Consider the following 13,317-nt stretch of genomic DNA (forward strand, 5'->3'; position numbering starts at 1 on the left):
CGTTTACACGCATTTTTCTCCTGCGTTTTCACGCATTTTTTGCCTCTATGTTAACAACCTATTACAAACTTACATGCTTTTGATTGATTCTTTGAACCTATCTGTGTGATATCTACATGCTTTGATTGATTGTGTTGAGTCAATTGTATGATTTTTACATGCTTTTGATTGATTGTGTTAAGTCAATTGTGTGACATTTACATGTTTTGATTGGGTGTTGCGTTAATTTAAATGATTATGAATGCTCGAAACGAAATATGTATGAATATTTGAATAGAGTGAGTATAATAGTGTCAATAAGGTCACGATCTTCGAGCTAATTCCATAGGCTTAAAATCGTTAAGACACCTCCTTGAGTTATTAGAAATATAAATTTTCACAATTAGTACCTTGGTCGCGATAGTTTCGGGGACGAAACTCCTTTTAAGGGGGGTAGTCTGTAACACCCCGAGATTTTAATAATGAAATTATTTAATATTTTAATAACTTTTAAAGATTTTACAATTATATTAAATTATTTTTGAATTGGTTTAATAAATTTCTTGCATACATGAATGTAAATGTTAACTTATATATATATTAAAAATATAGTTACGATTTATTAAATAAAGAGGTTCGAATCAAAATGATTATTTTATTAAAATGTGTGAGGCCGCGAAGGCAAGTTTCTTAGTTGGATCTCGCAACAAAATGAACCGAGATAAAAATAAATAAAATAAGCATAATAATAATAATAATAATAATAATAATAATTTAAAAAAAAAAAAAAAAAAACGGTATAAAAGACCCACGAAACCCTAAATGCTCAAAGACCAAGCCGTCTTCTCCTTCCTCCTCTTCTCCCTCTCCTTTCTCTCCTTCTTCCTCTCTCTTCCCGTGCGCCTCCTTCCCATTTTTTCCCCGACCAGCAGCCGCCCTCCCAAGCAGCAGCAGGGGGCTGCGTCACCTTCCCCAAACAGCAACGACCAACATCTAGGCCGCCTCTGCTCGCGTCTGCTGCAGCCACGACCCCAGCCTGCTCTTCTCCCTTTTCTGCTGTGGAGGCTGCCGCCACCAACAGCCACGGCCAGCCATCTAGTCTTTCATCCTTTTGTTAGTCCCATCTTTGTGAGCCATCTCTTCTCTTTTCTCTAATTAATTCCTAGTTTTATTTGAAGTTTTATTGAAGTTTTATGAAGTTTATGAGTGAGGTGTTGATTTTTGTGTGCAAGAATTTGATTGATGAATTAAACATGTTTATGACTTAGGGCTTGAAGTGTGATTGAAATTATGGGTTGTGTGTTGGTTTTTGTATCAGTTTCTTCGAATCTTAGTATGTGTAGTGATTAAATATTTTATCTTTGAACACGAAATGATTAGGGCTTGGATTTAGAGATGAAATTACTAATAATGTGTGTTTTATACTATATTTTGGTGATGGTTGATTAAATAACTTCAAAAGTTGTTTTAAGATTTGGTCGATTGTTTATTATTGTGAATAATTAGTAATGGTGATGATGTTAGTTGACTATGGAAGTGATTTCGATTGATTATATTGAGAACAATAGCTAATAATGGTGATGAAATCGGAGTATTTTTTTTGGTGTGGTTTATTTTTGTTTAAATTAGTATGTGTACTTCTGATTTTAGCAATAGCAAAAATAAGAGAAAAAATGCATTTGGTAATAGGACTAACCGAGGTTGGGAGCATGTTACAAACCCTGATAAAAATTCTATGTGAGTTAAGTGTAATTATTGTGGTATTGTGGAATTTATAGACATAAACACCGTCTAGCTACCTCCGATTCAAAGTAAAATTTCGATTTTAACAACTTTGATCGGTTCCTGATAAAATGAACGCACATATAACAAAAAAAAACCAAATAAAGTATGAAAAATGCTTGTTGTGTCGCTTGCAAAAAAAATTGACGCCACAAAGTATGTTTGGCATCGATTAGTGAAAAATTGAAATAGATAAGCTAAATTATTAAAAAAAAAAGTACGAAATAAGACGAAAATCAACTTATTTCCAAAAGTAAGTGTCTAATTTCCAAACCTGAGGTTGGTTTTGTTTGCTGTTAGTAACTGCGAACAGGTGCTTAATTTTTTAAAATGGCAAAGAAGGTTGTTGGCTTTTTTGAACCTGTTCGCAGTCACTAACAGGCCCATAATGCTCGATGGTGTTCGCAGTTACTAACTGCGAACAGGGTCAAAAAAGTCAAAACAACTTCTTTGCCTTTTTAAAAAATTAAGCACTACTAACTGCGAACAGCACCAAACCTCAGATTTGGAAATTAGACGCTTATTTTTAAAAATAAGTTGATATTCGTCTTATTTCGTGGTTATTTTTTTAATAGTTTAGCTAATCTATTTCATTTTTTTTCGATTTGTTTGATGCCTAATACATTTAAAAATATAAGAGATTTCTGATACCGTTCTTAAAAACATGTTCAACCTCTCTTGTTTATTCATTACATTATATTAGAAGATTATATTACATGTTCAAAGCCCAATAAAAAAATATATATTACATTATATTAGAAGATTATTTATGCAAACTCTTTAACCCCTCTTCTTTAAACAGAAACTCACTCCATTTTTAAGAAACCTCAAGCTTTGAGCGTCCCTATATATCTTCCACTAACTTTATTTTATTATATTTATAATTTTTATGGTCCGTATATGTTTCCCACTAAATTTATAAAAAAATATTTTTTTATTTATTGTGGTCTTCTTAATTTTTCCACTAGCTTTCTTTGATTATTTTTTTAGTGTTTATAATTTCTACTTTTCTTCAATCAAACTTATTATTTAATAAAATAATATATCTACTATTTAATAAAATATATCTACTATTTAAAATATTTTATTTTTTTATTCCCTGTGAACATTCCTGGAAATTTCATTAGGAAATAATAACCGTAGAGGCCATAACAAGTAGTATTATTTGAGACGAGTTTAACCTTTTAATAAAAAGGATTTTCTCGTAATGGTGATGTCGGTGGTGAATAAATGTTTGACCTTGGTTTCCCTATTAAAATCTCACCATCCAAGGGTCACAATTTTTTCAGCATCAAACTTCACTGCAGACTAGTATTCTTCTTAGTCCTCTCACTCACACTCAGATTCTCTTTCCCGATTTCCTCTACTCGATACCAAATTTTCTCCGAAGCTTATTCCAGACGACAGATCTTGCAACTGCAATGCTAAAGGTATGCCATTCTCTTGATTTAATTCTTTCTCTTGCTGAAGTAATCTGTTCGTCATTTTCATATTAGCTCCTATTTTGTTTCTTAGATCTTCTAATTTCATCTTCCCCCTGAGTGGTTTTTGAATCGTAGTTGAATTATTTCTGTTTGTTTATTTGAGGTTGAAGGCATTTTAATTCAGTCGATTGCTAAATTTGTGTCAGTTTAGGGGTTTATAGAATTTTCCCCAAATTGTCGGTGCTATCAAAAATCTGTTAATTGGAACCAAGTTTACAGTTCATAGTTAGTGTTATGAATGGTGTGACTTGAGTGCACATTTGGTGTGTGCATTCATGTGGTGACTCTTGGGATGGAATCCCATAAGTATGTCATGAATGGGTGTATTAAGATGAGTCTTAATATTTGTGGTTTATGATGATGATTAAAGTATGAATTAATCAAGGGAGTTGTGGAATCCAAAAGGGTGTAATAAGGTGAAGAGTATTCATGGAAATTATTGGTGTTAATGAAGATTAATGAAGATTAAGGTGAAGAGTATTCATGTGTCTGACTCTTGAGATAATGCCTTTTGAAGTTCTTGGAGTTATTTCATATTATTCATTACTCTATATTAATACTGTATTCAAGTGAGCTATTGACATTCATGTACCTAGTACTATATATAAGAGCTCTCATACTCACATAATCATCCACATCCACAAAATATACCCCAAGCCAAACACTAGCCTATATCTCTTTTCTCTATTGTAATTCTCCATATTTGAGAGTTCTTTGAACTCCTTTTGATAATATAAGAGATACTACACACCGGAGGACGTAGCCTTAGTTAGGTGAACCTCGTTAAATCTTTGTGTCATTTTATTGCTTTATTTTCTCCTACAAACATTAATTTTATTGATAGCGTAATTTGTTTGTCACAAAACCTCATACACTCGATCTTGGCAATATTGGAGTTTGAAACATATTGTTCGAACTCTAATACATCGTCGTTTTCAGTCAGCTTTTGCGAATCTAATATTTGATCCCGTTACGATTTTTTACTTTCATTTTTTTTCATGCCTGCTTGGATTAGATCTTTGAAAATGTGCCTAACATGGATTAGATTTTTGCGAAACTAATTCAATATTATGTCATATTCTTGTCTAATTTCCTGTTTAGCAATAATGCTTAGGCGTATCGTTACATTTGTGGTAGCACAAAATGTGGTTCGGTTGTAGGGATAATAAGACATAATTTTTGAACTTTCTAATTGATATGAAAAGAGAAGAAATGTGCGGTGAAAATATTTTCAATAAAGCAATTAAATCAGTTCGACTAAGAGAGTACACATATAAATGAACTGTGTACATTGCTTATAATTTATATCATAAGCTTTTCACTAAATGGAAAAGGAGGATAAAATAACAAATTCATAAACAATATACATTTCTTTTTGGACAGCTTCATATGAATCAAAAGAGCTAAACAAATAACAAGTTTTCAGGCCTAAAGCTCCCAGATATCAAAAGAGGAGAACGTCCAAACATCTTTACAGAAAGAACTGCTTCAATCCAAAATCATAAATTTAACTGAAAACAAGCAAGCAGTCAGCAAAAAGACAAAAATAAACTGGTAAAAAACTCAAAACTTGTCTAGATCATGATCACATAAATATTACCCAAAAAAGAAAGCAATACTAATGCAGCTCACTTCATCAGATGGTTAAGTTCCAATTGCTGCTCTGTAAAATCCAGCAATGACATCCAAAACGACTATTATAGGAATCAGAAAGTTGCAATGTCTTTGCTTAGCTCTTTTGATTCATATGAAGCTGTCCAAAAAGAAATGTATATTGTTTATGAATTTGTTATTTTATTCTCCTTTTCCATTTAGTGAAAAGCTTATGATATAAATTATAAGCAATGTATACAGAGTTCATTTATATGTGTACTCTCTTAGTCGAACTGATTTAATTGCTTTATTGAAAATATTTTCACCGCACATTTCTTCTCTTCTCATATCAATTAGAGAGTTCAAAAATTATGTCTTATTATCCCTACAACCGAACCACATTTTGTGCTACCACAAATGTAACGATACGCCTAGGCATTATTGCTAAACGAGAAATTAGACAAGAATATGACATAATATTGAATTAGTTTCGCAAAAATCTAATCCATGTTAGGTACATTTTCAAAGATCTAATCCAAGCAGGCATGAAAAAAAAATGAAAGTAAAAATTCGTAACGGGATCACATATTAGATTCGCAAAAGCTAACTATGAACTGTAAACTTGGTTCCAATTAATAGATTTTTGATAGCACCGACAATTTGGGGAAAATTCTATAAACCCCTAAACTGACACAAATTTAGCAATCGACTGAATTAAAATGCCTTCAACCTCAAATAAACAAACAGAAATAATTCAACTACGATTCAAAAACCACTCAGGGGGAAGATGAAATTAGAAGATCTAAGAAACAAAATAGGAGCTAATATGAAAATGACGAACAGATTACTTCAGCAAGAGAAAGAATAAAATCAAGAGAATGGCGTACCTTTAGCATTGCAGTTGCAAGATCTAACGTCTGGATCAAGCTTCGGAGAAAATTTGGTATCGAATAGAGAGGAAATCGGAAAAGAGAATCTGAGTGAGTGAGAGGACTAAGAAGAATACTAGTCTGCAGTGAAGTTTGATGCTGAAAAAATTGTGACCCTTGGATGGTGAGATTTTAATAGGGAAACCAAGGTCAAACATTTATTCACCATCGACATCACCATTACGAGAAAATCCTTTTTATTAAAAGGTTAAACTCGTCTTAAATAATACTACTTGTTATGGCCTCTATGATTATTATTCCCTAATGAAATTTCCAGGAATGTTCACAGGGAATAAAAAAATAAAATATTTTAAATAGTAGATATATTTTATTAAATAGTAGATATATTGTTTTATTAAATAATAAGTTTGATTGAAGAAAAGTAGAAATTATAAACACTAAAAAAATATTCAAAGAAAGCTAATGGAAAAATTATGAAGACCACAATAAATAAAAAAATATTTTTTTAGAAAATTAGTGGGAAACATATACGGACCATAAAAATTATAAATATAATAAAATAAAGTTAGTGGAAGATATATAGGGACGCTCAAAGCTTGAGGATTCTTAAAAATGGAGTGAGTTTCTGTTTAAAGAAGAGGGGTTAAAGAGTTTGCATAAATAATCTTCTAATATAATGTAATATATATTTTTTTATTGGGCTTTGAACATGTAATATAATCTTCTAATATAATGTAATGAATAAACAAGAGAGGTTGAACATGTTTTTAAGAACGGTATCAGAAATCTCTTATATTTTTAAATGTATTAGGCATCAAACAAATCGAAAAAAAATGAAATAGATTAGCTAAACTATTAAAAAAATAACCACGAAATAAGACGAATATCAACTTATTTTTAAAAATAAGCGTCTAATTTCCAAATCTGAGGTTTTGTGCTGTTCGCAGTTAGTAGTGCTTAATTTTTTAAAAAGGCAAAGAAGTTGTTTTGACTTTTTTGACCCTGTTCGCAAAATCGTGCAATTTAACGATTCGATTCGCGATTTTAATAACATTGAAACCAATACAACCGGTCATTTCTATACTAGTGAATAGTATGCATATTATTAACCATCTAAAAATACATTATTATTTTCATAATAACATAACATAAAACATTCAAATGTTTAAATCAAAACTTAAAGAACCTTAGATCTATTTTTTTTTAATAAACCCAAATTTGATTTTAGGTTTTGTTAGCTATAAAAATAAATAAAAAAAATAGTCTCTATTCCCCTATTTTTCATAAGCTTTGTTAGGAAAGGGGAGAGGAAACTATTGTGCTAATAAAGTGAGGAAAAAGGTGGTGTAGACTCTGAGAAATGAAAGGGTTGTTGTGCACGGTGGATTGAGGGGGCTAGTTGGAGCAAGGGTGAGGGTAATGGCTTATGGTAGTCGCTTTTACAAGTCGGGGAAGGATAGAAAAAGAGAGAGATTATTTCTTTTATTTACTTTTATCTTTTTTTTTATTATTTTTTTTTTTTAATTTTTTTGTGGCAATGTGACCTTGTTTTACAGGTTACATATTACATGGGTGCGCTGTTAATTAACACACCATATTACTTGATTTATTTAATATTAATCGAAATACATGATTATTATAGACAAATAAGCCATAGATAAGAATATTCTAGTTAATTTTTCTATGTAATTTAGACATAAATATACTAATTATTGTCAACTTTTTTTTATACCTCTAATCAAAATCAGCATGAATATAATAGTAAAGACTCTAAAAACTTACAAATTACACATGTAAATAAGTTATTTTAATATTTGCTCCATCTATCTGAGTTTGTTTAATTTTCTAATATGGTTCATTTTACTAATTGTGCTACAATTTATAATTCACTCCATTCTACTGATTTATTAGTGGGTTTTTTTGGATTAGGATGTCACCTTGAAAAGTGATTTGTAAGGTTATAGATTGTAGATGTTGAGGTAGTACTAGAAGGCTTTGGATGTCTTTTTTCAGTAGTTTGTGAGATGGAAGGTGAGCTTGGTGTTGCTAACTTGCGCCTGTGAGTAGGATTGTGTCATTGTGTGCCATCTTGATTTTTGTGTGGGTAAAATGAGAGAAATGAAGGAATTTCAAAGCAAAAAAGGTTAGGGTTTGTGGGGATGAGTTTGGTGGGGTGGTGTTAAAAGGGAGGAAGAAGGATGTTGAGTTTTGAGTGGGAACTTTTTGTTCTAACTTGCGCCGCTAAACGTGGGGGAAATGAGGTCTCAATTTTTGACTTAGTTTTACCGAGAAATAAACAAGGGGAAATAGAATAGGGAATTGGTAAAGTGGGGTTCTTGGTATTATGTGAGTTTTATGTTTTTAAAGTGTTTATTTACATATATCAAATGAAAGATTGTAAAATTATCTTTAATTTGATATATTTATTATATTACCATTTTCGTGTCCCCGTGTCCGCCATTTTTAAGTTGGCGTTTTCCCATACCCGTGTCGTGTCCGTGTCCGTGTCAGTTTTAGTGCAACCTAGCTGCAGACTAGTATTCTTCTTAGTCCTCTCACTCACACTCAGATTCTCTTTTCCGATTTCCTCTCTACTCGATACCAAATTTTCTCTGAAGCTTATTCCAGACGTCAGATCTTGCAACTGCAATGCTAAAGGTACGCCATTCTCTTGATTTAATTCTTTCTCTTGCTGAAGTAATCTGTTCGTCATTTTCATATTAGCTCCTATTTTGTTTCTTAGATCTTCTAATTTCATCTTCCCCCTGAGTGGTTTTTGAATCGTAGTTGAATTATTTCTGTTTGTTTATTTGAGGTTGAAGGCATTTCAATTCAGTCGATTGCTAAATTTGTGTCAGTTTAGGGGTTTATAGAATTTTCCCCAAATTGTCGGTGTTATCAAAAATCTATTAATTGGAACCAAGTTTATAGCTCATAGTTAGGTTTTGTGAATCTAATATGTGATCCCGTTACGATTTTTTACTTTCATTTTTTTTTTCATGCCTGCTTGGATTAGATTTTTGAAAATGTGCCTAACATGGATTAGATTTTTGCGAAACTAATTCAATATTATTTCATATTCTTGTCTAATTTCCCGTTTAGCAATAATGCCTAGGCGTATCGTTACATTTGTGGTAGCACAAAATGTGGTTCGGTTGTAGGGATAATAAGACATAATTTTTGAACTCTCTAATTGATATGAAAAGAGAAGAAATGTGCGGTGAAAATATTTTCAATAAAGCAATTAAATCAGTTCGACTAAGAGAGTACACATATAAATGAACTGTGTTACATTGCTTAGAATTTATATCATAAGCTTTTCACTAAATGGAAAAGGAGAATAAAATAACAAATTCATAAACAATATACATTTCTTTTTGGACAGCTTCATATGAATCAAAAGAGCTAAACAAAGACACTGCAACTTTCTGATTCCTATAATAGTCGTTTTGGATGTCATTGCTGGATTTTGCAGAGCAGCAATTGGAACTTAACCATCTGATGAAGTGAGCTGCATTAGTACTGCTTTCTTTTTTGGGTAATATTTATGTGATCATGATCTAGACAAGTTTTGAGTTTTTTACCAGTTTATTTTTGTCTTTTTGCTGACTGCTTGCTTGTTTTCAGTTAAATTTATGATTTTGGATTGAAGCAGTTCTTTCTGTAAAGATGTTTGGACGTTCTCCTCTTTTGATATCTGGGAGCTTTAGGCCTGAAAACTTAGGTCAACATGCTCTAGCAATGATTGGAAATGCATGTTTCAGTATTTTTGTTGTTGGGGTGTTAATTTTCACCATTATTGCCGCTACTTATGAACCAGAGGATCCTCTTTTCCATCCTTCTGATAAGATCTCCAACTTCCTCACGTCAACCTCCAATGCCACTTTTGAGTCTGATAGTACTGTTATCAAGACTGGGGAAGACTTCATGGCAGCAAATCAAACAGCTTTCAACACTTTCATAAACATTACTGATGTAGCTGATAGTGCTGAACTTGCGGCTAATGTGGGGTCTGATTGTCAGAATGAGACTGGTAAACCAATTGACTGCAAGGACCCAGAAGTTTTCCATACTATGATGAGAGCTGCCATTGAGAAGTTCAAGGACATTCACTTTTACCGATTTGGAAAGCCAGTCCGTGGTGATGAGGATAACACTTGTGACATGGCATGGCGGTTCAGACCTAAAGAAGGGAAGACTGCATCTCTTTATAAGGATTACAGGAGATTTGTGGTCTCTAGGGCTGAGAATTGCAGTTTGAGTGTGACATCAATAGGTGAGTACCATACTGGAGTTAATGCAAGGAAGAGGAAGCTAAACAAGCAAGCTGTCTTTGAGAAGGAAGCCCAAAAAGGTGAAGTGACTTCTTTGCCGGTTGTTGGGGAAATAGTAAATGATAGCCTTCCTGTTGTTGAATCAGAAGCGGCATTCAAGAGTGGAAAGTACTTGTACTACGCTGGGGGTGGAGATAGATGCAAGAGCATGAATCACTACCTTTGGAGTTTCTTGTGTTCACTTGGTGAAGCTCAGTATTTGAACCGTACATTGATCATGGACCTGAGCATATGTCTGTCATCTATGTATACCAAGACAGGACAAAATGAGGAAGGAAAAGATTTCCGATTTTATTTTGATTTTGAGCATTTGAAAGAGGAAGCTTCGGTTTTGGATCAAAACCAGTTTTGGGCTGATTGGAACAAGTGGCAGAGGAAAGATAGACTAAGTCTTCATCTTGTGGAAGATTTTAGGGTTACACCTATGAAGCTCATAGATGTGAAGGATACGTTGGTTATCAGAAAGTTTGGTACAGTTGAACCAGACAATTACTGGTATCGGGTGTGTGAAGGAGAGGCGGAGTCTGTTATTCAGAGACCATGGCACATGTTATGGAAGTCAAGAAGGTTGATGGACGTTGTTTCTGCAATTGCATCTAGGTTGAACTGGGACTATGATTCTGTTCATATTGTTCGAGGGGAGAAAGCACTGAACAAAGAACTTTGGCCTAATCTTGATAAGGATACCTCACCTGACGCTCTTCTTACGACATTAAAGGACAAAGTTGAGGAAGGAAGAAACCTCTATATTGCTACAAATGAGCCTGACAGATCATTCTTTGATCCCTTGAAAGACAAATACACGACTCATTTTCTAGACGATTATCAAGATCTTTGGGAAACAGACAGCGAGTGGTACACTAAGACGAGGAATCTCAACAACGGAGCACCTGTTGAGTTTGATGGTTACATGAGGATATCAGTTGATACAGAAGTGTTTTTAAGGGGTAAAAAGCAGCTCGAGACCTTCAATGACCTTACAAGTGATTGCAAAGATGGGGTAAACACTTGCAGCACTTCTAGTTAGTGATGTTCTAATATTGTATATTTTTTGTTGGTATCTTTTGTTATCTTAGCTATTATCATTTGTTACATTGAACCAATACTTTACCGCCTGATCCACTTGAGATATTGGGGTTAATGGAATGTTGCTTATAGAATGCTGTTAAATTTGTTCACTTTTTTGTTCTGGCTACAAGATCCTTCTTCTAAGCAAAGGATATTGATCCAGTAATTTATAACCTTCTCAGTTCAAACCTGCAGTCTACATGACCACTTATATTGAATCTCCCCTTTTCTCCTCCTCTGTTTCCCTACAATGCCAATAAATTTGCAAAATCCGACCGAATAACTGAATTTATAGCCCTGTTTTACAAGACCTCTTAGAATGAAATTTATGTTTTTTGAATTTTGTTGAATTCACTAAAACTTTTGTACTAAACTAATCTTGTTTGCAATTCAGAGTTGATCTCTATCTTATGAGCATTGATTGCGCTCGATCAAAAGAGGAGAACGTCCAAACATCTTTACAGAAAGAACTGCTTCAATCCAAAATCATAAATTTAACTGAAAACAAGCAAGCAGTCAGCAAAAAGACAAAAATAAACTCGTAAAAAACTCAAAATTTGTCTAGATCATGATCACATAAATATTACCCAAAAAGAAAAGCAGTACTAATGCAGCTCACTTCATCAGATGGTTAAGTTCCAATTGCTGATCTGCAAAATCCAGCAATGACATCCAAAACGACTATTATAGGAATCAGAAAGTTGCAATGTCTCTGTTTAGCTCTTTTGATTCATATAGCTGTCCAAAAAGAAATGTATATTGTTTATGAATTTATTATTTTATTCTCCTTTTCCATTTAGTGAAAAGCTTATGATATAAATTATAAGCAATGTATACAGAGTTCATTTATATGTGTACTCTCTTAGTCGAACTGATTTAATTGCTTTATTGAAAATATTTTCACCGCACATTTCTTCTCTTTTCATATCAATTAGAGAGTTCAAAAATTATGTTTTATTATCCCTACAACCGAACCACATTTTGTGCTACCACAAATGTAACGATACGCCTAGGCATTATTGCTTAACGGGAAATTAGACAAGAATATGACATAATATTGAATTAGTTTCGCAAAAATCTAATCCATGTTAGGCACATTTTCAAAGATCTAATCCAAGCAGGCATGAAAAAAAAATGAAAGTAAAAAATCGTAACGGGATCACATATTAGATTCGCAAAACCTAACTATGAACTGTAAACTTGGTTCCAATTAATAGATTTTTGATAGCACCGACAACTTGGGGAAAATTCTATAAACCCCTAAACTGACACAAATTTAGCAATCGACTGAATTGAAATGCCTTCAACCTCAAATAAACAAACAGAAATAATTCAACTACGATTCAAAAACCACTAAGGGGGAAGATGAAATTAGAAGATCTAAGAAACAAAATAGGAGCTAATATGAAAATGACGAACAGATTACTTCAGCAAGAGAAAGAATTAAATCAAGAGAATGGCGTACCTTTAGCATTGCAGTTGCAAGATCTGACGTCTGGAATAAGCTTCGGAGAAAATTTGGTATCGAGTAGAGAGGAAATCGGGAAAGAGAATCTGAGTGTGAGTGAGAGGACTAAGAAGAATACTAGTCTGCAGTGAAGTTTGATGCTGAAAAAATTGTGACCCATTTAATAAACAGATCAGATCGGGTTGATCCATTTAATTAATTGGGTCAAAAATCTGAACCCAAATCCGCTAATTTCGGGTCGGTTTCAGATCAGGTTAGCAGGTCGGGTCAGCTTTTGCCAGCCCTAATTATTAACCATCTAAAAATACATTATTATTTTCATAATAACATAACATAAAACATTCAAATGTTTAAATCAAAACTTAAAGAACCTTAGATCTATTTTTTTTTAATAAACCCAAATTTGATTTTAGGTTTTGTTAGCTATAAAATAAATAAAAAAAATAGTCTCTATTCCCCTATTTTTCATAAGCTTTGTTAGGAAAGGGGAGAGGAAAGTATTGTGCTAATAAAGTGAGGAAAAAGATGGTGTAGACTCTGAGACATTAAAGGGTTGTTGTGCACGGTGGATTGAGGGGGCTAGTTGGAGCAAGGGTGAGGGTAATGGCTTATGGTAGTCGCTTTTACAAGTCGGGGAAGGATAGAAAAAGAGAGAGATTATTTCTTTTATTTACTTTTATCTTTTTTTTTATTATTATTTTTTTTTTAATTTTTTTGTG

General features: G+C 33.0%; 1 protein-coding gene across 9 annotated transcripts; it reads left to right on the forward strand.

Annotated features, from left to right (window-relative positions):
• Positions 1 to 801: 801 nt before the first annotated feature.
• Positions 802 to 11,240, forward strand: LOC130818340 (uncharacterized). 9 transcript variants are annotated; one of them, XM_057684479.1, is made up of 4 exons: positions 802 to 1,107; positions 8,298 to 8,386; positions 9,114 to 9,266; positions 9,356 to 11,240. In XM_057684479.1, the coding sequence occupies exon 4, from the start codon at positions 9,398 to 9,400 to the stop codon at positions 11,087 to 11,089; it is 1,692 nt and encodes a 563-aa protein (XP_057540462.1). In that variant the 5' UTR covers positions 802 to 1,107; positions 8,298 to 8,386; positions 9,114 to 9,266; positions 9,356 to 9,397; the 3' UTR covers positions 11,090 to 11,240. The 9 variants fall into 9 exon arrangements, with proteins under 9 accessions (XP_057540462.1, XP_057540455.1, XP_057540460.1 ...); XM_057684472.1 differs by having other exon boundaries at positions 8,347 to 8,386; XM_057684477.1 differs by having other exon boundaries at positions 8,347 to 8,386; positions 9,204 to 9,266.
• Positions 11,241 to 13,317: the final 2,077 nt, after the last annotated feature.

The sequence above is a fragment of the Amaranthus tricolor genome, chromosome 7 (genome assembly GCF_026212465.1).
Source record: "Amaranthus tricolor cultivar Red isolate AtriRed21 chromosome 7, ASM2621246v1, whole genome shotgun sequence".
Classification (NCBI taxonomy): Eukaryota; Viridiplantae; Streptophyta; class Magnoliopsida; order Caryophyllales; family Amaranthaceae; genus Amaranthus; species Amaranthus tricolor.

What these genes read in the sequence shown, in the direction of transcription:
- LOC130818340 (XM_057684479.1), top strand. Translation starts at nt 9,398, where the DNA reads ATGTTTGGACGTTCTCCTCTTTTGATATCTGGGAGCTTTAGGCCTGAA.